Raw genomic sequence first — 21,978 nt, forward strand, 5'->3', positions numbered from 1 at the left:
CACACACACTGAAGCACTTCTGTGGCCACGATAGCAGCCACACCCCTGGTGGCCTAATGTGTGCACGGGTGCCTAAGGCAGGGAAAAGGTAGGGACAATTCCAAGGGTATTGAATGATGAAATAATACTCTGTTTTTGTGTGGTGCTCATAGAAATACATACTCAACAATGTAGACAATGCTGAAAAATACCAACAATCTATCACCAACAGGACAATCATTTTGAAAGAGCAAGCACCCAAAGCAACAAAATGACTAGAGTCTGCAACATGTTTTGTATCCACCAGGGGGAAGTATTACATCGCAGTGTTTGGACCAGGTTTGCACTCGGAGAGGAAGCTTGTAGTGATCATGTGAAGTAAAAAAAAAATCAAAATGCCTATGCTAAAAGAATGTCATGTCTTAAGTAGAAGTAAGAGAGTAGCTGGTAAGCTGACTTGGCAGCATATGTGAAAGCCATATTTTTTTTTCTCAGTCAAATATTATTGTTGTTGAAATCCAAAGGTTCATATTTTAATCTCATTTGAATGGAGATTATGGAGTTTGGAGGCAGATGAGTCCACCAGCAACAGCCAATAGATAGATTATGAAGATTATATAGATAGTAATATGTTGAAATGCAGTCTTTGTACTGTGCTGAATGAAATCATTCTATCTTCCGTTAAGCCTAGGCTACTTATTCATGTTATATCAAATAAAAAGGATAGGCAGGCAACAAATTCCTGGCTAGTAGATGGTAAACAAAAAAAACGTTGCTTTGAATTTTTTGAGGGAAGGCGTTCCATTGGTTTAAATTTAGCGCTCAAATTGATTGACCACAGTCTAATCCAGTCATTGTCGTCCTTCGTGCTTTTGTGGTGTTGTGATTAGTGCGAGTGTATGGATCAACTTTCTCAGAAGCCAATGAGGGATGTTTACTAGGGCGTACACTTTTTTACAAGAACCAATCGAAGTTCACTACCCCAACCTTCGGAAATTCAGGCGGGCCTAAAGGATCTCTATAAATACATCACTGCACTCCTTCCGGGTAACACGGAGACAAGCACCCCAGCGACGAACCTACGGCCACTAAGGGTTGAATAACTTTGGACATGTCTGGAAGAGGCAAAACTGGAGGAAAGGCCCGCGCTAAGGCCAAGACCAGGAGTTCCCGGGCTGGACTGCAGTTCCCTGTCGGTCGTGTTCATCGTCTGCTTAGGAAGGGGAATTATGCTGAACGTGTTGGCGCCGGTGCTCCCGTCTACCTTGCTGCTGTCCTCGAATACCTGACTGCTGAGATCCTCGAGTTGGCTGGAAACGCTGCCAGAGACAACAAGAAAACCCGTATCATCCCCCGTCATTTGCAGCTGGCTGTTAGAAACGACGAGGAGTTGAACAAGTTGCTCGGCGGCGTGACCATCGCACAGGGCGGTGTGCTCCCCAACATTCAAGCCGTGCTGCTTCCCAAGAAAACTGGACAGGCTGCCCCAAGCTCAGGGAAGGCTGGCAAGAAGGGTGCTTCTCAGTCTCAAGAATATTAGACAGCGTGGCCTGACTCTGGACTCTGAATCCTTAAAGGCCTGCTTGGTGCCTGATCATGTTTCTCTGTTTCTTGTTGCTTTTGTGTTTGTGATGGCGCTTTTATATTCTGTGAACATTAAACACGCGAGGTTTTTTTAAAATCTTTGTGTGCGTGGTTCGTTATGCGTGGTGGGCGACCACTCATCGCGCCCTTTCTAGCTAAATGCATGCAGGTTTAAAAACTATTGCCATGCAAGTCGAGATCTCCTGTTGTTTAAATGATAGTTTGTTCATATGCCTACATCTACTCTGAAATGGACCGGGAGAGTCAGGGTTGCGTAAAAGTGGCATTTCTCCTCTATTGTTTGATGACTTACCTCTGTGCTAAACGAATACAAAGCTATAAGGGTCGAGTGGGGGCGGGGTAACCTGTAACTCCTGGTCGGTTATATTTAAACGTGTCATTTTATCAATTTTAATAATCATACAGCGGTCTTAATTCCTGCATTACATGTGAGATGGTCAGCATATTAATGCATGTATCCGCTAAAAAGGTGGACGTCCTATGTGGGCAATATAGTGTATAGGCAATAAAAATCCCAAAACCTAACCTAACGTAACTCAGGTGCAACAATTTAAAGTTAAAGTAAAACATGTAAACACATTCCTGTTCCAAGACCAGTTATCTTCAATTAACCTTGTTTTATTTAAAAATTGTACATAGGGTTATCCATATAAGCACATATAATTGTTTAAGGCTGTTGATCATGAAAGGCACATGAACAGTATGTAAATGCAGTGCTAAAATAGTATTGCCCTGATTTTTGTTACTGCCTCTCATTTACATATATACAACGGTACACCCCATTGACAATATTCTAAGAATACAGCCACCACATCTTAAAAGTCATAAATAATACCATAAAATAGTTTTTTTTTTTTTAGACAACTTGAAAATACTTTGACAATCATGTAGTCAGTCAGTAAGAATGTCTATGAAGCAGGCTTTTCTCATTCAAAATCGACAAAAGAATGATATGACCATATGGGTTTAAATTACATCAATAAATTATTTTTTAAAGACTGCTCTCCACAATGTTTTTGATACATTTCTTGTTACACATAGGGACAAAACATGCTTGCGTGATATTTCCTGCTGTGTGTCAAAGTGGTTGATTTACCAAAATGAAATTCAGTGTTGACTATTGTTTAAAGCTTGGAGGGTACTGAGTCGTGACTTATCTCTACCTACTACAACTACCAACTTCCTCATCTGGAATTCTTTCTCTTTTCAAAAGTTTGAAATTACACTATATTTATAACTGAGAACTACAGCAAATAAGTTGTGGGTAGGTGTAGTGGAGACCAACATATGGCCAGAACACAGAATCTCCTGACAGCACAGGTGGACAACTCATCGAGCGTCGTTGAGCTGCCGTGCAGTGGTCAGAATGTCCTTGGCTCCTTTGCTCAGCAGAAGAGCTGCCAGGTCCACCCCGAGCTTCTCAGCAGCAGCCAGGGAGAACTCGGGTATGTTACAAGCAGTGACCCCAACATGGGAACAGTCGTCCGCAGATTGGACCACCTGATTAAAAATTAAATGAGTTTAAAATCTTCAATTCCAAACTCAACATTCCCTCTAAAACAAAAACATTATGTGTGCAGCAAACTGAAATGAGAGACAAAGTAGAAAAAAGTGCATAGGTGAAGTTCAATCCTTGTGTTAGATAGAAGTATCTAACCTCATTGTCTGGGAGAACACTAGTCTGCATGGTCTCCTTCAAGCTGTCAGAACCGTCCAGACTGTATACTGCTCCTGTTAGATAGAGCTAACATAACATAGGACATGAAACATTCCTCCTAGTGTTGTCTATTCAGTGAGTCGAACATGAAATGGTTAGATTATATTGAGGACATAGTGATTACCAGGGAGTCTTTCACTTCAGTGTGGACAGCAACTGGTACACTGCAGCCACCCTCCTGATGCAACAAAGATCAAAGTCAAAAGATCGAGAGGATGTATGGCAGCTGTATGTCTTATAAGTTGGTGGCTTAATACAATTTCAGCCTGTTTGTATGTGCGAATCAACTTGCCAGCTGTCGAAGAAAAGCCCTCTCTGCAACGCAGCGTAGCACCGTGTCGTGATGGTGGAGAATAGACACCATGTTTAGTATGTCTCTGTCTCGTGCACGAACCTCCACCGCCAAAGCTCCCTGGGATAAGCAGGTTACCAGGTTACCAGGACACCATGAATTACACCATGGTGCAACCTACATGACTTTTCTGTTGACATCTGTTGCTGATTACACCTCATACACAACCATGCCAAAACGCATTGGAGGAATAGAGGCCAGTGGTACACTATGCACTGCTACAAGGAAAAGAGAGTCTTATTGTGTTCTGACTTGAACATGCAAAGCAAAGTGTTTTCCCCTATCTATGGCTAAGTACCAAACTCATTCAGACATATACATTTTCACATCCACTTAGCATTGCATGCACGCATTACTGCAACGGTTAACACAACTGAATTCACAGGTGCTTCCTTTAAACTGAAAACACTGCCAGTTTAATACCTACCACATTAAGAACAGATTAGCAGTGCTGCTTGAAAACAAAAAGTGAGCCAAAACAACTCTGCACACACTAAGAAAACATGAACAGGTCACTCACCTGACCCACAGCATACATACAATCAGATGGCTCAAGGATCTGAGAGGAATCAGGGCAAAAACAAAAGAAATGTAGGATCGGTTTATATGTAATATTTCAATATACAATATATTATATACAAATCAGACAATCAATAATAAGCCTGTTCCAATTATTACAACAATATTCTTTTTTTAATCCTCTCTGAGTCTTCTCTGAAAACATTAGGGGCCCTAATTTCAACAAAGCTGGCAACATGCACAGTAAATACGCCACATGTGAGGTAAAGCTGATTAACAGGAGCAAGTTCCTAGGCACTAGCATGGGTAGCTCTGTGCAATGTTGGCCTGTGTCCACTCTGTGGCATGAGAGTGCAGTGTATAAATGGCTTCTTTCACAGAAAGACCTTTTCAGTGACAATTGGAAATTATTTTGGGTTGGGCAGACCTCCTGCACAGAAACCACTGTCCACTCTATGGAATACTGCTCCGCTCAGAACGGAAATGTTGTTGTTTTCTCCATTGTAGAACAATGAGAACTGAGCTTATTGTGACTGGTTTTATATTATGACAGGCAGATAAAGAATGACTTCATCGCTGCATTCACTAATTACTCAACTCTTTTCTGCATGACTGCAGCCTGCATTGTGTCAATCAAACGAGGAAATGTAGATATCCCCGCCTATTCCCATTTGCGGTGCCTGTTGCTCTATGGCATTAGGGCCCCAGGTGTGTCTGGTGTGTCCCATACCTGGCTGACGCGACTCTCCCAGCCCATTCTCTTGAGTCCTGCCGCAGCAAGGATGATTGCTGCATAGTCCTCCTTCTCATCCAGCTTTTTCAGTCGAGTGTTCAGGTTACCTCTCTAAGTACCATGTTAAGGAAAAACTAAAAGGCATATCGACACGCACTGTGTTCAGACATAAAGGAAGTGACTACGTCAAGTGCACTGACACAAATACTTTATGTGTGAAGCACGGACTTGTGCCCACTTCAAGCTTCTTCTTCGTTAAGGATACAATATTCTCAAACTCCAGATGAGGGAATCTTTTCTTCAATTGAGCAGCTCGGCGCAGGGAACTTGTGCCAATCACACTATGGAGTCAAACAAAAACAGGTCAACCCAAGCTAAAGTGAAACACAATACCCAGGTAATGTGCAGTAATGGATGCAAAACTCATTTAAACTGTTCAAATATGTGCCAACACATTGGAGAGCAAACGAGAAACCACATCTTTTAATTGTTAGTTATCTAGACATCTAGATTCTGGATACTCCTGTGTCAGATTCTAATTTACAGGCTAAGTGAAGCTCCTGGACCAATCAGTTGCCTGAAAAACTGTCAGCAGTCCTTCTGGCATCTTCATGGCCTGTGCTGTACTCTCTCTGATATGTTGTTAATCTTATTTCACACAGAAAGCTCATTGAGAGTGCTTTATTTTCAGATCATATGAAAAATATATTGAGTGAAACATACATCAAATGTTCAGTGTGTATTGAGGGATGTCCCCTATGGCATAAATACACTGATGTGCAATCCATAATTCAATAAGAAGTGTATACCTTTTGTCTGGCAGCACGTCTAGTGAACGTCCTGCATGTTTAGGGTGAAGAACCACAGCATCATAAGGACTTTCACGTCTGAGAAAAGAACATAAACACAAACACAATGTAACCCTACACCAAGAGCAGTATAAACTAAATCAGTATATCGGTGCTCCACATACTAATGGGAAAAAAGGAATAGAGTAGACACTCACTCTAGTACAGCTCCAATAGTGAACCCAGGGGGTAATGAAGTAGGCAGGTCTTTCAAGGAGTGTACAACAATATCGACCCTGTGGACAGAGTGAGAAGTGATGTCTGGTGCCTATCCTCCAGTTTTTATTTTTGTTCATTACTTTGATAATACATTTGACCACTAGAGGGTGCACTACAGCAGAAAAAAAGATCTGAACAATCTCTGTTGCTCTCTACATTCATGTTTAGCCTTTTCCTAAACACTATTAATGTTCACTAATGCTATTATTACAAAGAGCTGGTTTTAAAATTGGGGTTGAAAACTTACTCATTCTTTTCAAGGGCGTTCTCAAGTTCTTTGGTGAAAAGACTTTTCTCGCCAATCTAAAACACAGCCATAGCAAACTTGGGAAACTATGGGATTCTAAATGCATATAACATGGTGCGCGGACACACATACACAAACATCCATGTATAACTTTCTTTAAGACATACAATCATCTATTATTCAGTTCATCGTTCATATGTGTACATACGAAAACTAGATTGAATGAATGTCACTGAAACATGCAAACTGTTGTACCTTTGACAAAGCACGGTCCAGGATTTGGTCTCCAATTGTGGACATGGCAACTAGAAAGAGCAGACAGTATACATTTCAGTGGGAACAGAACTCATTGAGTCCATTTCTGACATCATCGATAATCTCACTTTGCCCAGACAGCCAAAGTGCTGTCTGTGCCACCGCACAATGATGAATACATCATTGTCTCTGTTGTCCTGAGGGAGACGAGGCGGAAGTATAGAATCAGGGGAATAGAATCGGAGACAGCAGGAGACGGAGAGCGAAGAAAACCAGAGAGAGATGCACTAAAGAGGGAGAGGAGGATGAGAGAACAGAATGAGCAGACGAGTGGGACAGAAGATTCTAGAGCTTCTAGAATGAGCAGACGAGTGGGACAGATCAGAGCAGTACAGATATAGATATCTCTCTATGGGGCTCTGGGACAGATGATTCTAGAGCTTCTAGAATGAGGAACCAAGTGGGACAGATGATTCTAGAGCTTCTCACCTATCTGCAGGTCGACATCCGGATAAAGCTCCTTGAGCTTGTCTCTAACAAAGTCAGTCTGGATCCGGGCCAACTGTAAAAATGAACAATAAATGACCAAACCGAAAGTCTTGAACATATTATTAACAATGAAGACATACTTTCTGTTCTGAAACATCCTATGAAAGGGCTTCTTATTCTGTTTCAGCTAGCTGGGATTTAGATGAACGTGTGTATCAGATAAATAAGAGAATATCTATAGTGCTACTACACCGTTACCAAGTTTCATGAGAGGGTCCAGGTGTCACAACACCATTCATTCTCCACACCATAACCTACGACTGTGGCTGCTTCTCGGTATCTTCACTGACACATGAGGGACCTGCCCTAATCAGACTACTACACCCTCAAAGTCACACCCTTCTCAATTAACGTATCCTTCTTTAGCCTTCAACTGTTACATATAAAACTGATGATTCAAAAAGATATCTGGACAATATGACCCGAATAGGACCGAATTCCAACGGTATATCAAGTGAAAAGTCAAGTGACATAGTGATACAAAAGTAATGAAATAAGCACGTGAAGTATCACTCATATGTAACACTATGTTACAGACAAATATAAACAAAAATGAGAAATAAATGAATTCTAGATGCTCCATACCTGACTTTTTCTGGTTCCCATCCGGATAACACGGCCAGCCTTTCCATTTCCTTCCTAAAAAAACAAACATTGTTAATGACAATACATTTGACCTTTTATATTCACATAGATTCAGTTACGATACGTTAACAGACAAGGGGTTACTCAAAACACACTTCTATGCAACTGTTCAGCCTGTTTTCCATAGCTGGAGGTATTGCGGTCTAAATGTAAGCTGTGAACTGAACCTATTGCAGCTGCAGATGCTACTGGTGATTTGAGACAGAAAGCCCAGAGGAGGATGACTTTTCTCTCTCTCGCCCTCCCTCCAGCCCACCCAACACCCTGGACGCTACTGATAAACTGAGAATGCTAATTCATTCTTTGTCTGTTAGTGTGACAGAGGTGTGTGCATGTATGTGTGTGTGTGTGTGTGTGTGTTGAGAAAGAGACACCATACTATACCACAATTTAGTAATCATAGGTTTCCCAGCCATTTTCACTGACAAAATTCTGAAACCTTTTCAATGACTTTGAATGAAATTTCCATGACTTCATGGCCTGTAAGTACAAAATTGCTGACTTTACGCCACAGGTGGTGGCTAATTATGAAGTGCTACATCGGATTCATGTGTTCTCCCGCACCGTTCTTTATCTATTCTTTTCTGTGACATGATGTATGCTATATTCTACCAATATCCCTGGTATGATAAAATGTAATTTCATGACTTTTCCAAAACTTTCAATGAATTTACTGAATTCCATGATCTCTCCAGTCCTGGGAAATGGAATTTTACAATGTTGTGACTTTTCAAGGTTTTCCATGACTGTGGGCACCATGTAATAAAATGACTGCATTTGATACTGCAAACAGTGTGGATATTGACCCGCTATGACATTCATTTTTTATCCCTGTTTAGTAAAATCACTAATGTCACACATCACATATCTAATGCTCCATCTTACATCGCACACATACAGTTCTAGCAACAGAAGACCAATATTGACAGCATGCATTCAGTAAGACGATTTGGACGTCTTCATGAAGAAAGTAAGCTCACATACTGGGTTGTAGAAAAGGGGTAGGGTTGACGGATGGACCAACCAAAAACCTTATTCGTTAAACAACATTATTTAACTGAGCTGACTGAAGCCAGTAGCAACAGCAACATTATTAGATCTTGGTCAAATTCACATACATGTATATCATGCCACAAATTCACAGACATCATGCTACAAATAGGCCAGGGGCACAGGACAGACTCAGATTCATTTAAAAGCATCCAATTGCACAGGCCATTGCCATCTTTTATGAGTGAAGACTGCACAGTGACAATGAATGTGGTGTACAGACTAGCAACAGGACATGATCATTGACATCCTGACAGCCCTGACATCATTGGACGAGCCTTTGGCATACATATAATACCTCTTTATGGTGACTTGTCACTGACATACTTTTGTCAATGGCCACCAAATTCAACACATCCACAATCACCTCCAAAAGTGGACTAATGGCTCCACAAGAGCAGGGAAAGTACCAGCCCTTAAGTATGAGTTCAAACCAGTATCATGACCATCCTCACTTTCTGCTGTGCAGATACGCAAACAAGGAATACTTCCTCCAACAGTTCTAAGAAAAGTTAATGGGATCAAAATGTAGCAATTGACGTAGCAAAAATGGATCCCACCCTAGTCCTAGTGATAGTTCTACGAATCCTGACTTGTCAAAATTGATGCTTGCTTAAGTTACTGCTCAACACGAACATAGTACAATCTCTTAAGTAATAGTACGGAGGTCTGAAATACCCGTAGTGTGTCTATGTCTCGGACTGCCCGGTTTGCCAAACATCTTTGGCATGGTCTAATGCCACTCTGTCTTTGAAAATACTGTAGCGAAATTATTTTTTGTCAAGTGCTGTTGTTGGAAAACAGTAACTAAAGTGCGTGGTCTGTTAGTACAGCTCCACGCACACCAGGCGTCTCCAGTGGATGTTCGATCTTATTAGTGAGCACTTTCGAATGTTAATCATGGTTGTTACTAGCTATGTAACAAGCTACTGTCGCTCCCACATGTGTCCCATCAGCTTGAAAGCTTAAGCCCACCCTCATTTACCAATGGCATAGCATGTACATTATATTGTCTGAACTATCAACCAATCGCCATAGTGGATACAGCTCCAGACTTCTTGTGCCGCTCAGTGCTCCCAAAAATTACATAGCATAGCTAACTGGCTAGCTAAGTTACTTACCGAGGAATTTTGAGCTTCCTCAGACTGTTCCATCTCTCCGCCAGCCGTCTGGTGATGCCGTACTATAAGTGTATCACTACCACTAATAATTTGTTCAGATAAAGCTCACAATTTGCATTAGGAAATGATTGAATGGACAACTCCGCCGGTCACCCATCATATGAAGACACTCATAGTGGTGTGACCTAGTCCTAGACGACAATTTCACTTCCGCCTGTGATGCATTTCGGGGCATGTCCTTCAACAAAGTGGTGCTACAGTCTAGTTTCCAAGGCAATGCAACTATAATTTTGCGGTCATGGCACATTTAACATGAGTGCATCGTGTATTGTTTCCCATTGTTAAATTATTTTACATATTCGGATAGTGAGTGAAAATAACAAATTCTGCAATATATTGTGATAATAAGGCCACACATCACATTTTAACATGTGTTTGACACAGTTGAGTGGTAGTTAGTGGTCTTATGAGACACTTTATCCCTATTGGCATTCGAGTGCAAATGTCATTCTTGTACAATCTATTTAGACAGTAACGTTACAACGTGAGTGTCCTGTGTGCTGATGCTGAAACTTCCACATGTTCAGTTTTGGAACCTGCCCTTTTACCTTGCTGCCTGGCTTCTTCCGGTTGGAGACGTGGCTTAGAGGCGCTGCCATATTGAGCTGCGGATAAGCAGTCGAGGGAGAAGAGCCGCAGATATTTTTCCTTAGTTTTCGGAGAAGTTGCGTAGGATTTTAAAGAGACCGACAACATCGGACATTTTATATCATAAGCGATCACACACACGGAAAATGGTGAGCAAAATGTTTTGTATTTTTGATGAATGTGTCGCTGAAATATGTTCCGGTTTTTTAGCTAACGCCAACGAAGTAGTTAGCTAGCTAACACCTGCTATCGTTTGATTGTAGGCTATTTTATACGACCAGCTGCATACACTTTTCAACATATAAGTGACAGGACATCAACGTTAAGTGAGCTTGAGTTTGCATGCAGAACAACTGTGCGTCATGCGTTTTGCGTGGTATTATTATGAGTTGTGTTAAAGGTAGCTTCTACATAACAGGATAACGTTATGTTCAGCTAACGTCAGCTGTCCATTCAGTGCTGGTGTCACGTCTGCTCTATCAAACCTCAATCGTAGGCCTCACTTACAAAGCTAACTACTTTCCAGTATGTCTTTTGGTCATAGTCAGCTTCATGTCCACCAGAGATTATTATTATTATGATGATGCAATATCGCGTAAGTCGCTGTCTTTGTATCTTTCTTTTGACAAACTGCTTGGCCAATATATGTCCGTAAACTTGTAGCTAGCATAGTTGGCTAAATTCATTAGCTGAGACCTGGCTTCATCAGGAAAGGAGGCTGTAACGTTAGTCACATTTACAACTATTATGAAAAATACTTTCTTTTGGGGCGTTTTGTTCCCTTACACAGATTGCTTACAACGCGTCTCACGGAATGTCAAGTTAGGAAGCAGCAACCCAAGCTGAATCGTACCAACTCGTTTGGTAACATTATGTTCAGACTTTCATCGAACGTCTTGCTAAGATGCCTTTTCTTTTAGAAAGAGCGTTAGTTGTAGGTTATCTTATCAAGGCATAATGTCAATCTTTGAATGTCCCACAGGTTGACCATTGCATACTCACACGGTGTCATTTATTTAGCAGTGTCCTGTTTCTCGTTATCAGTCATGACCGAGCATAACTATGGGCTGTGCTTTATTGTATTTCATGTTGTCATGTAATGGCTGTCATTTCTTTAAAAACAGTATGATTTTGAAGCTGAACATGACACCGTAACATTAAAAATGTAGCTGAGGTTTTAAACACATTTACAGAATTAGTATTTTTCACTATCCTGTTATGCACTAGCATATTCTTCACAGCCTTATGCTGAAAACTGGTTTTGACGCTGGGAATGTAGATTGGAAGCAGGTAAGTCATTAATTCACAGAGGCCTCTAATGTCTTCAGAAGAATAAATGAAAACATTGCCAGTCCATTGTTCTATTATCTAACTGTAATATCCTGATAATTGTCAATCCTAGTTTCTGATCTTTGAGGAACTGATGTCCACCCCATTAGAAATGTTATACAAGAGAGAGAATATAACATTGAGGAATATGTATAATTGAATAAATATAGTAGTTTGGGGTGGTAATTAGGCCTATTTGCTGTCAAAAACAATCAAGAAGATTAAAACATAATTTGTCAAAACAGGAATTCCTTTCTGATGCAGAAATGTCATGCAAAAGGACCACCATGTTTAGGAGAGTTATTAGTATTGGTAATTAATGTATCTGTAAATATACTTCAGAATGGAATGTGGACCTTTGCTGTCAGCCTCTACTTGCTGCTTGAGCAGAATTACATTTTTACAAGATTACAAGAATGGTTAAATAAAGGAAATCATTGTCATGCAAAGAGTACATTTGATTCCACAAACTGACAAACATAGCTTTTTGTAGCTATTAAAACTGTAGGCAAACAAACTGTAGTTGGTAAGCAAATATCTGTGCTCATGGTAAACACTGACTACTTTAGGGAAAAAATAAAAAGTGTCAGGCTATGGAGGGTACTCTATGTTGATCTTTTATCGAATATCTAGTTTATCAGTCTGCATGAACTTGGAGACCATGGAGGTTGCGATAACCATGTTGCCTGAGTCTAAATGTACTTGTATAGGAGAAAAAGAATGTGTCAATTTTATTTTTGCAGTAAAGTTTAATATAGTTTGTAGTTGTGTAGTTTAATGTTCTCCACTTTATCTAAACCAGATTACCTCCTGGAATCCCACTTGACCCTGAGAGACCCTTTTCTGCTGTGTCTATTTATTTGTGTGTTGAGGTCTGTGCATAGTGTATTGCATCTGGAACAGCAGAAAACTACATTTGGCCTTCAGTTTGGAAATTACATTGTGTCTAATAGATTGTTTGTCACCATCATAGGAGTCAGCAGTTTTATTAAATGGGCAAAAGTAACTGCTGAGAAGTGACTCCCCTCTTTCCACAGTTGCTGATGTATGGATTTTTTTTTATTTGTTCCATTTTTCACCACATTGTCATGTTTCACCCATTTCTCAGGTGCTGTTGGCAGCGGCGGTGTGCACCAAGGCTGGCAAGGCCATCGTGTCACGTCAGTTTGTGGAGATGACGCGGACCCGAGTGGAGGGGCTGCTCGCCGCCTTCCCCAAGCTAATGAACACAGGCAAGCAGCACACGTTTGTGGAGACGGAGAGCGTGCGCTACGTCTACCAGCCCCTAGAGAAGCTCTACATGGTGCTCATCACCACCAAGAACAGCAACATCCTGGAGGACCTGGAAACGCTGCGGCTCTTCTCACGTGTGGTAAGAGAAGAAGTCGCACTTATGTCACATATGCATATGACATTTGTTGTGGCATTGCAGACAAGCAAGCTAAATAATATATGAAAGTAAATATATAATTCAAAATATATTTATGTATTATGTTTTTCGAGTTGGAAAAAGCGTGTGGCAAATACTTTACATTTAAATATAAGCTGTAAGAGCTATGTGATGTGACAGAACAAAAGTGTATATTCACTATTAGTTCTGTGACGTTCCGGGGAGGAAATGACCCAGCAAATTTTTTAGTTCTTTTTTGACTTTGAACATTTAAGCACCTGGTTTGGCCATGATTAGATGAGAGCTTACTGTTTGAGCACCTTTCCCCTCCTTTTTATCATTTGGAATTACTACGAGCAAGGCTTTGACAATTTATCTCAAGTATATTTGCATTTTGGGACACAAGGCATGCAAATGAAAATGTAAAAAAAATGCATTGTACTTAAAGATTTCATCATTACCCTTGACATTGTATGCCTATTTCCATAACATTTTGCCATGATGTCTGTAATATGCATTTGCAAGAATGCAAGAAAGACATTAAGGAGCATATCCCATTCATTGCAATGTTGTCACATGCATGTGCATAGTATAATAGCCAATACTGCTGGTACTGATACTTATTTGCGCCAAGCCTGGCAGAAAATTGACATTTACACACACACACACACACACACACACAGACTCTGTCTAATTAAGCAATAAGGAATGACCCAGAGCAGCCCTAGTGCAGCCTTTCACTTTCGGAAGTCTTGCCTTAATCTTAATCACACTTCCTTCCTGCAATACTGTAGAGGGGTGCCATAAATGTACATTTTACATTGTTTTATCGTAATGAAGCTAGTCTCAAGGTTTACCCAAGTGTTTTTTAATTATTTTTTTTATTAAAGGCTGAAGAACAGTCATTATGCCAATTTTGTAGTATGCCCTTGTCAGTGAAGCATATTTCATTTAGTTGTTCAAGATAACGATTTTATTCTCAAAGTACTCTGGAAAATCTTTGTGATAAGGGAACACCAAAAAGTTCTGTATTTTTTTTTCTTATCAAATCTAGATTTAAATAAGCTTCTTTAAATTATGTTTTATCTATATAATTGTAATTTATAAAAATAGATATTTTTTCCATCTCTAAATATACTAATTTCTCATTTTTTGGCATGCGGCAGCCAAAGATGCTGATATGGCATTCAACAAAAAAAAATACTGCTACAACTACTACTAATGAAACTAGTCATAGTCTGCCTAAGTGGTCAAAATTTAGTAGTAACGTCAGTAGCAATAAGTGTATAAGTGTAAAATAAATGGGCTGGCAGTGCAGTATTTGCAAATCTGCTGCTGAATCTAACCTGGCAACACTTAAGAAGTCCTTTTGGATTTATCTCACACAGTGGCTCAGATGTTTTATGAGAAGAAAGAGACCTTTCAAAAAGTTGTGAGTCTTGATATGTGATCTTGCTTAATCCAGGCATTTCCACACAATACTTTGGACTACTATTACCTTCCTTAATAACCTGGAGCAATGTTAATCAAGAAGCCTACATCTATAGGAATGTTAAATATCAAGCTGTCCGTTTCTCTACTCTGCTAATGGGAATTGTTGCCTGTATTGTGAGAAAAGAAAATGGAAGATGTGGTCAACATTGGATAAGCAGCAACAATGTTTGTACAACATGTTCTACAAATGTGCTGATGTCCCCTCTTTCTCTTTGAAGTCCTCCACTGTTCCTAGCCAATGCAGGATTCCTTTGTAAGTCGCTTTGGACAAAAAAATGTCCTCTAAATACATGACCTTTTCTTTTCCCCTCTTCTGCCTGCAGATTCCTGAGTACTGCCGTGTTCTCGAGGAGAGCGAGATCTCCGAGCACTGCTTCGACCTCATCTTTGCCTTCGACGAGATTGTGGCCCTGGGCTACCGGGAGAACGTCAACCTGGCACAGATCCGCACCTTCACCGAGATGGACTCTCATGAGGAGAAGGTGTTCCGTGCTGTTCGAGAGGTGAGGAGCTCTTTTTGCTAACCAAAGCACATGATGGAGGTCATGAGAATTTTTGTTTTTTCAATGTGGCTAGATTGCTGCTGAGTACATCTATTACACTTACATTGACTTCTTTGGTGCAGCAGAATCACTGGGCTGGACGATATGTCCTAAAAATGTAATCTATATTTACCTCAGTGACTTACAATTGTACAATTTAATACATTAATAACTAATATTATAACAATGCACTTCAGGCGAAGAACATGATCTATTGAAGTCAGTGATGTTGTTATCGTGATTAATTCATTTTGGTGAATTGTTGGTAAGAGAGTTGACATGAATCTGTAAATGTTCAGCCCCATCAACAATGTTCTGGGTTTTCACAGAGCAGTTGCATTCAAAGGCTGGAGTTTGGGCAGCTCCGCCCCCTCTGTACCTGGTGTGTTTGTTTTGTCGGGTGAAAGGAGAGATGGGCGTGGGCTGTGTAGTTGTGTTACATAGTTTTTGTTTGTAGTTAGGAAGAACACGTTTTATGCAGTACAGAAACACATTGTCAAAAGTTGCAACTGCAATTTCAAAAACAACTGCTGACCCCACTATTAGTTAGTAGGCTAAACTACAATAAGGATTAAAATGCAGCATTTGGTCGATTGATTTATTGCCTGCATTGCGATTATTTATGTAAGATGAGAAATGTGCCTATGTTTAAACACTTGAGCACTACTACAATACTAATGTTACAGCCTTTTGTTTGGGCGGGGCGGGGCGGGGGGGGGGGGGGGACAACTGGATTTTCTGAATGAAGCTGTTGATAAGACATGATCCTGCACTAAGGCTGTGAGTTAGCTGTGGGCTAGTTTAATGGTAATTCTATATAAGTATACTTTGACCAGGAAGTAAGCTATCTCATCTATAGAGGCCCCTTTCCCTCCCAAGATGTAGGTGCCAGAGTGATAAGAAGGGCATTTACAATATACTCCGAGCTTGCGTAATCACTAACAGGCCAACACTGATCCAGTTTTGTGTCACTACTTACTCTGATAGGACAACTCATAATAAATATGTTTTTTTTTATTTTTTAAATCAAATCAATATGATAAGATATAGCGTATCTATCACTTATCTGCTAATATCCATGCTAATGAAAATCATACTTGAATTTGATTCCTGACAGAACATGGTTGTTTCAGTTCAACACAAGTAGCCTTGTGTTAGAAGTTAGGCTCTGATTGTAGCGTTTAAGACTCTCTTGGTTGGGAAGTCTGCACTCAACTGGTTAAGTATATCAGGGCAATGTCCTAAAGATAAAGATACAAGGGCAAGTTTTCATGGTCACTAATATCTGAGTATTAAAGACCAGGAGAATGAGCAATGGCTAACTGTCTAATCTTCTGTTGTCTCTTACCAAAACCTCTAGACTCAAGAGCGTGAGGCCAAAGCAGAGATGCGCAGGAAGGCAAAGGAGCTGCAGCAGGCCAGACGGGACGCGGAACGCGCCGGAAAGAAAACGCCAGGCTTCGGCGGCTTTGGAAGCTCCGGCATGAGTAGCGGTAACTCTGCTACGGTCATCCAAGACACTCTCATCGAGCCCGAGAAGCCTAAGCCTGCCCCGGCCCCTGTCAGGTACTCACTCAGTTGTCCTGCTCTGTCTCTGTGTGAGTGTATATGCAGTTCATACGCCCTAGTACAACCTCACATTCTTATCCGTGTGTGTGTGTGTGTGTGTGTGTGTGTGTGCGTGTGTGTGTGTGGTTCCTCAGGGCTAGCGGTCCCAGTAAGGCCCTGAAGTTGGGTGCCAGAGGAAAGGAGGTGGACGACTTTGTGGACAAACTCAAATCAGAGGGCGAGAACATCATCCTGCCCAGCACAGGGAAAAGGCCCTCAGAGGTGTCCAAAGCGCTGCCTGCTCCTGTCAATACAGAGAGGTAGGTAGACAGCACACCCTCTGAGATGAGATGAATCTACATGACGGCAGTTGGGCGGAAAAAGAAAATGTTTCCTACAAGGAAGTTTCCGTGACATTGAGGTGTGATTGTAATTACTGAAATGGGTGTCATCAGGGTTCTATTGTGCTGGGATAGCAACTCTGTCGTATTTCCTTTTGTTATCCTAGTTTACCCTGTTTACTCCTTTTCTGAAAATCCTGACAAAGAGGACCTGATATTTTTCTTGTGTATGTATCATTTGACTCGATTTCTTCAATCCCCAAATCTAAATGCTTCTATAGTGGTAGTTATAACATAAACGTTTTAAGTAGGCCTCCATTGTTACAATATACAGATATGTGCAGTAAGAAGAATTTCAGAAGAAAGAGTTCATGTATGGTTATGTATGTTTAAAAAGGCTTATCTTGGATGCAGCATCTGTTTGTATGTTGTGAATGTTTTTTCAAACTGTTACTCACAAGGATGTTACTTACAAGAAGACAGGACTCGGTGATGTCTGTCAAAAGTGAATTTTGCTATATGTTGTTGTTGCCCTATAGCGCCCCACAGTGTCCAAGAGGAAAAGTTCAGCCTCAGGGGATTCATTTCAGGGGATCCCATGCCCTGTAATGTATTTTGCTGACAGGATGAAAGATTAAATGCTTCTTGTTATGACTAGAGAATACCTTCTTCCGATAAGATGTGAGGCCTTTAGTTTTAAATATTTTGCAGAGCTTGTCCATATGGGGGAATGAGAACCTGTGTCTTAGCATGGAGTTCCTACCAAGGCCAGGGAGCTCCATGCCTCTGTTTGGCTCTCACATGGTGGTAATATATCTCTCTCTCTCTCTCTCTCTCTCTCTCTCTCTCTCTCTCTCTCTCTCTCTCTCTCTCTCTCTCTCTCTCTCTCTCTCTCTCTCTCTCTCTCTCTCTCTCTCTCTCTGTCTCTCTCTCTCTAGTGTGCATTTGAGAGTGGAGGAGAAGATTACTCTAACGTGTGGGCGGGATGGGGGCCTCCAGAACATGGAGATCCTGGGCATGGTGACACTCCGAGTGGCCGACGACAAGAACGGCCGTATCAGGATAGTCTTAAATAACAACGATAAGAAAGGGGTTCAGCTGCAGGTGAGCAAATAACAGTCGCCCAAGACAAACTGAATATACTGTATGTAGATATATAGGTACTGGAAAGGTTGGGCTGTACAGACCGCCTTAATAAAATGTAAACACATCATCATTACCTGTGCAACTACTTTCAATGGTGTTGCTGTGTTGAGAGCTGGCTTGGGCTCAACAGCATATTAAACCCTCTTCTTTTCCAGACTCATCCCAATGTGGATAAGAAGCTCTTCACATCAGAGTCCATCATTGGTCTGAAAAACCCAGACAAGTCCTTCCCCCTGAACAGTGATGTTGGCGTGCTAAAATGGAGGCTACAAACCACAGACGAGTCTCTCATACCACTAACAAGTACGTAAAAAGAAACATGTGTCCCTGTGAGCAGCATTCTTGTGTTGGTGCTGAAGTGCATCTGTTGTTAATTAGACATTTTCTTTCATGTATTCAGTGTTGCTGGTTTCTCAAAGTTTAGCTAAGATGTTTGTTGTTAAGATCGTTAGGAATTTAAAAACTGTAACCATTGAGAAGAACAAATATTCTTAAAATACAACCCTTGAATTCTGATGAATGAAAGGAGGCTGCCTATAAATCTAGATCACTTCAGCAAGATGAACTATCCATGTTGTGTCTACAGTAAACTGCTGGCCATCAGAAAGTGGCACAGGATGTGATGTCAACATTGAGTACGAGCTGCAGGAAGACGCACTGGAACTCAATGATTTGGTCATCACCATCCCCATACCGTGAGTTCCGTGAGACACTCTTACATAAACTCAGAAGACCCCTCACCTCACTCTGTTCATATATTTAATTGCAAATAAAATCGAAGATTACATCTAAGTCATAATATGGTGAAACTCGGTTTTGCAGGTCTGGAGTTGGTGCACCTGTGATTGGAGATCTTGATGGGGAGTATCGCCATGACAGCCGACGTAACGTTCTGGAGTGGTGTCTACCTGTGGTGGATGTCAAGAACAAGACGGGCAGCCTTGAGTTTAGTGTAGCGGGCCAGCCAAACGACTTCTTCCCCGTCATCGTTTCATTTGTTTCCAAGAGCAACTATTGTGACATGCAGGTAAGAATGAACCCTGTATGGACATTTGCACCCTTTCCTCTCCCTGTACATATTTGTAGCATTATGTAATATTGCTATGGAGAGGAGGAATTGATGGTCATTTATTTTGTTTGTTTCTTGTCAGGTCGCCAAGGTGACACATGTGGATGGAGATGCTCCAGTGAGGTTCTCTACGGAAACCTCTTTTGTTGTCGACAAATACGAGATACTGTAAAGGAACATCCATGTAAAGAAAACAACTATCATCAGAGAAAAAAAAACAAGATCATTGGATATGGAAATGTATAAAAACACAACGCAGAGAGCTGCAAATCGGAAAAGGTTCATACTGACCTGTTTCTTCAACAGCAGTCTAATAACAGGACATCCTTTTCAAAAACAAAGCCCTTTTGACCTTGGTTTGCGATAATTGCTGTATTTGTACCTTTATAAGAGAGTGACAACACACGTCTCCAAAGGGATCTTTAAGTGTATAATAAGAGACTGGCAAGGCTGGACAGTGGGAGTTGAAAGAGGAATCGGTCACACGTTTGGCTGAGAAGGGCCAAGAGGAGTGGGGAAGGGTCGTCACAAGCCTTCGCTTCTCAAAACTAGGTCTCAATAACAGACTCATCGGTGACCGAAGGGGTGGGGGTGGGGGTGAGGGGGGGGGGGGAGTATTGAATGAGTGTACGTTTTCTTTTTTGCCTGTACTGTGTTCAGCTTTTAGTATGTGCATTCATACACACACACACATACACACACACACACACACACACACACACACATGCAAAAGCTGGTCTTCAAAATTTGAAGTGATGACAACGTCTCTTAAAACACTAGATTTAAAAAAAGAAACACTGGTACTCGGGCCAGGAAGTACTTTATTATTTCCCCTTAAGTGGAGTTTTGACTGAAACTTTGAAGGACCATGCGATGTCAGAGACGGAACTGTGCAGATTCTCTCCATTTTGTCCTGTCTACTCTGTCATGTTACTGCCTTTTTTGTTTTAATCTGTAATCACGTTCAAGAAAAGTTTCTCTTATCTCGTTTCAACCTCGGAACTTGGCATTACTGTGTTCGCGGTCATCGGAACCAGTCACACATTATTCCCCATCAGCGGTCAGATTCTACTAGCGTCACGTCTGGACATTTGACCACTTCTCCTAGGTATATAAATCGAGGCACGTGGGACGTAGATTACCGTGCATTATATCCAGATTATCATTTGAGTTTTTGACTGAACACTGATGCAGTTCCACAGACTCTCGGGGCTTTTCTGGACTGTCCATCTACCTGTCTCTCACTGACCCGCTGGGGAATTGATGCCATAGAGACTTAGCCAGCACAGCCATGTATGTTGTGGAATCGCTGTGGCAGACTGTAGTCGAATCACCCCGCAACCCCCCCCATCATACCCCACCCCCGGCATGTTGCTTCACATACTGTCACATTGAGCGTGCCAGCTCTTTGAGATGAGTTTTTATCGTCTGAGATCTCTGCTGGCTGCTGGCGTCCTCCCATCTTCTCCTCACTGGTTATCTGAATGCCCCCCACCCTTTCCTTTCTCAGAGAATCCCACTTCATGTTGAATGCCAGATTTACTTATGTCTCTGTTTAAGAATGACCAATGTTTGTTTTCTTTTTTCTTTTTTTGCCTTGATTCTCTAAATAGTGTGAAGAGGGAATAGGTATACATGTCTGTTTTTTTTCTCTGTCTGTCTGTATCAGAGTTTTGTCTGAATCACATTGTGGGTGTGGGAGATGGAAATTAAAAAGATTTTGTAACCCTGTAAAATATGAACTGAGGCATAATTACAAATGACATTCCAATGTAAACTTAAAAGGAGAAAACAACAAGATTAAAGTGTACAAAAGGCCCCAGTGAAATGATCATACTGTGTTCCTGTGTTTGTATTTAAAAATGTTATTGAAGTTTTGAAATGCATAAGTAATGTTATGATTTTTACGAGCAAGAACAACGAACACATGACATGAAAAGAGTAATGTACAAGCATTGTTGAGTATACCGGTACGTTGTGTTGTACTATTGAGAATAAGCTTGGTGATCTTTGAAGACATTGGTTCACAGCATCTAGGCCTACAGTAGAACTATCACCATCCACTTGTTTCCCTAGAATGTGAGATTTGGACATCTTCAAGCACACTTTGGCTTGCCTACTGTGTTGTACTAAAGGGACCACAGTCCTGCTGAGAGCACTTGTAGCCCTGTAACATCAGGCCCCTGTGTGTGCCGTGTGGATCAGGTAGGGGTTGCAGCTCTGTACCACAGGACTCCGCACAAGGCTGGAAATTGCCACATAGAATCTGGACTTGTTTTAAAAGAAGTGTAATTGTTTTCAGAATTGAATTGAATTCCACGAGCACCCTGTCCAGCCCTGATTAGTAGGAGTATGTCTAATGATCCTGACTATCCTCCGCCCTGCATCCAGTCCCCTTATAAATTACAAACCCCCGCATAGGGTCATGTCATGTTATGTCCTTAAACTGAGATATTAAAAGAATACAGAAATAACCGACATCTCTAATTTCAGATTTGTCCTTTCCTTACCCATTTTCTTACTATAGAGATTTTCTTACGTCTTATATAATATTTGAGACCGAGGCAGAGACGTCGAGACATGACATTATGAAAATTATCATGTATTATCTGGCAGGATATCTATGGGTTAT

The 21,978-nt window shown here is 41.1% G+C and overlaps 3 protein-coding genes across 4 annotated transcripts; 2 read left to right on the forward strand and 1 right to left on the reverse strand.

Annotated features, from left to right (window-relative positions):
- Window positions 1-1,003: 1,003 nt before the first annotated feature.
- LOC121709613 (histone H2AX) lies at window positions 1,004-1,660 on the forward strand. The gene has a single exon (XM_042093134.1). It carries the CDS (start codon window positions 1,091-1,093, stop codon window positions 1,517-1,519), a length of 429 nt encoding a protein of 142 aa, XP_041949068.1. The 5' UTR covers window positions 1,004-1,090; the 3' UTR covers window positions 1,520-1,660.
- A 526-nt stretch (window positions 1,661-2,186) lies between these two features.
- hmbsa (hydroxymethylbilane synthase a) lies at window positions 2,187-10,046 on the reverse strand. 2 transcript variants are annotated; one of them, XM_042093128.1, is made up of 14 exons: window positions 9,840-10,046; window positions 7,609-7,662; window positions 6,964-7,036; window positions 6,475-6,524; window positions 6,220-6,275; window positions 5,912-5,989; window positions 5,715-5,792; window positions 5,171-5,246; window positions 4,903-5,016; window positions 4,174-4,212; window positions 3,594-3,713; window positions 3,426-3,479; window positions 3,242-3,328; window positions 2,187-3,084 (listed from the first exon to the last, which is right to left on the reverse strand). In XM_042093128.1, the coding sequence occupies exons 1-14, from the start codon at window positions 9,870-9,872 to the stop codon at window positions 2,914-2,916; spliced, it is 1,083 nt and encodes a 360-aa protein (XP_041949062.1). In that variant the 5' UTR covers window positions 9,873-10,046; the 3' UTR covers window positions 2,187-2,913. The 2 variants fall into 2 exon arrangements, with proteins under 2 accessions (XP_041949062.1, XP_041949063.1); XM_042093129.1 differs by lacking the exon at window positions 9,840-10,046 and adding an exon at window positions 7,764-7,839.
- Window positions 10,047-10,446: 400 nt separating this feature from the next.
- arcn1a (archain 1a) lies at window positions 10,447-21,178 on the forward strand. Its single transcript, XM_042093127.1, has 10 exons — window positions 10,447-10,636; window positions 12,925-13,188; window positions 15,024-15,203; window positions 16,603-16,808; window positions 16,946-17,110; window positions 18,070-18,235; window positions 18,433-18,580; window positions 18,864-18,972; window positions 19,100-19,304; window positions 19,429-21,178. Exons 1-10 carry the CDS (start codon window positions 10,634-10,636, stop codon window positions 19,516-19,518), a joined length of 1,536 nt encoding a protein of 511 aa, XP_041949061.1. The 5' UTR covers window positions 10,447-10,633; the 3' UTR covers window positions 19,519-21,178.
- The last annotated feature ends 800 nt before the right edge of the window (window positions 21,179-21,978 follow it).

The sequence above is a fragment of the Alosa sapidissima genome, chromosome 5 (genome assembly GCF_018492685.1).
Source record: "Alosa sapidissima isolate fAloSap1 chromosome 5, fAloSap1.pri, whole genome shotgun sequence".
Classification (NCBI taxonomy): domain Eukaryota; kingdom Metazoa; phylum Chordata; class Actinopteri; order Clupeiformes; family Clupeidae; genus Alosa; species Alosa sapidissima.

What these genes read in the sequence shown, in the direction of transcription:
- arcn1a (XM_042093127.1), top strand. An exon ending in AGAAAGGGGTTCAGCTGCAG is followed by an intron (nt 18,236 to 18,432) that starts GTGAGCAAATAA and finishes CTTCTTTTCCAG; the next exon opens with ACTCATCCCAATGTGGATAA. An exon ending in GTCATCACCATCCCCATACC is followed by an intron (nt 18,973 to 19,099) that starts GTGAGTTCCGTG and finishes TCGGTTTTGCAG; the next exon opens with GTCTGGAGTTGGTGCACCTG.
- hmbsa (XM_042093128.1), bottom strand. Translation starts at nt 9,872, where the DNA reads ATGGAACAGTCTGAGGAAGCTCAAAATTCCTCG. An exon ending in ATCTGGAGTTTGAGAATATT is followed by an intron (nt 5,017 to 5,170) that starts GTATCCTTAACG and finishes CATGGTACTTAG; the next exon opens with AGAGGTAACCTGAACACTCG. An exon ending in GTATGTATGCTGTGGGTCAG is followed by an intron (nt 3,714 to 4,173) that starts GTGAGTGACCTG and finishes TGCTTATCCCAG; the next exon opens with GGAGCTTTGGCGGTGGAGGT.
- LOC121709613 (XM_042093134.1), top strand. Translation starts at nt 1,091, where the DNA reads ATGTCTGGAAGAGGCAAAACTGGAGGAAAGGCCCGCGCTAAGGCCAAG.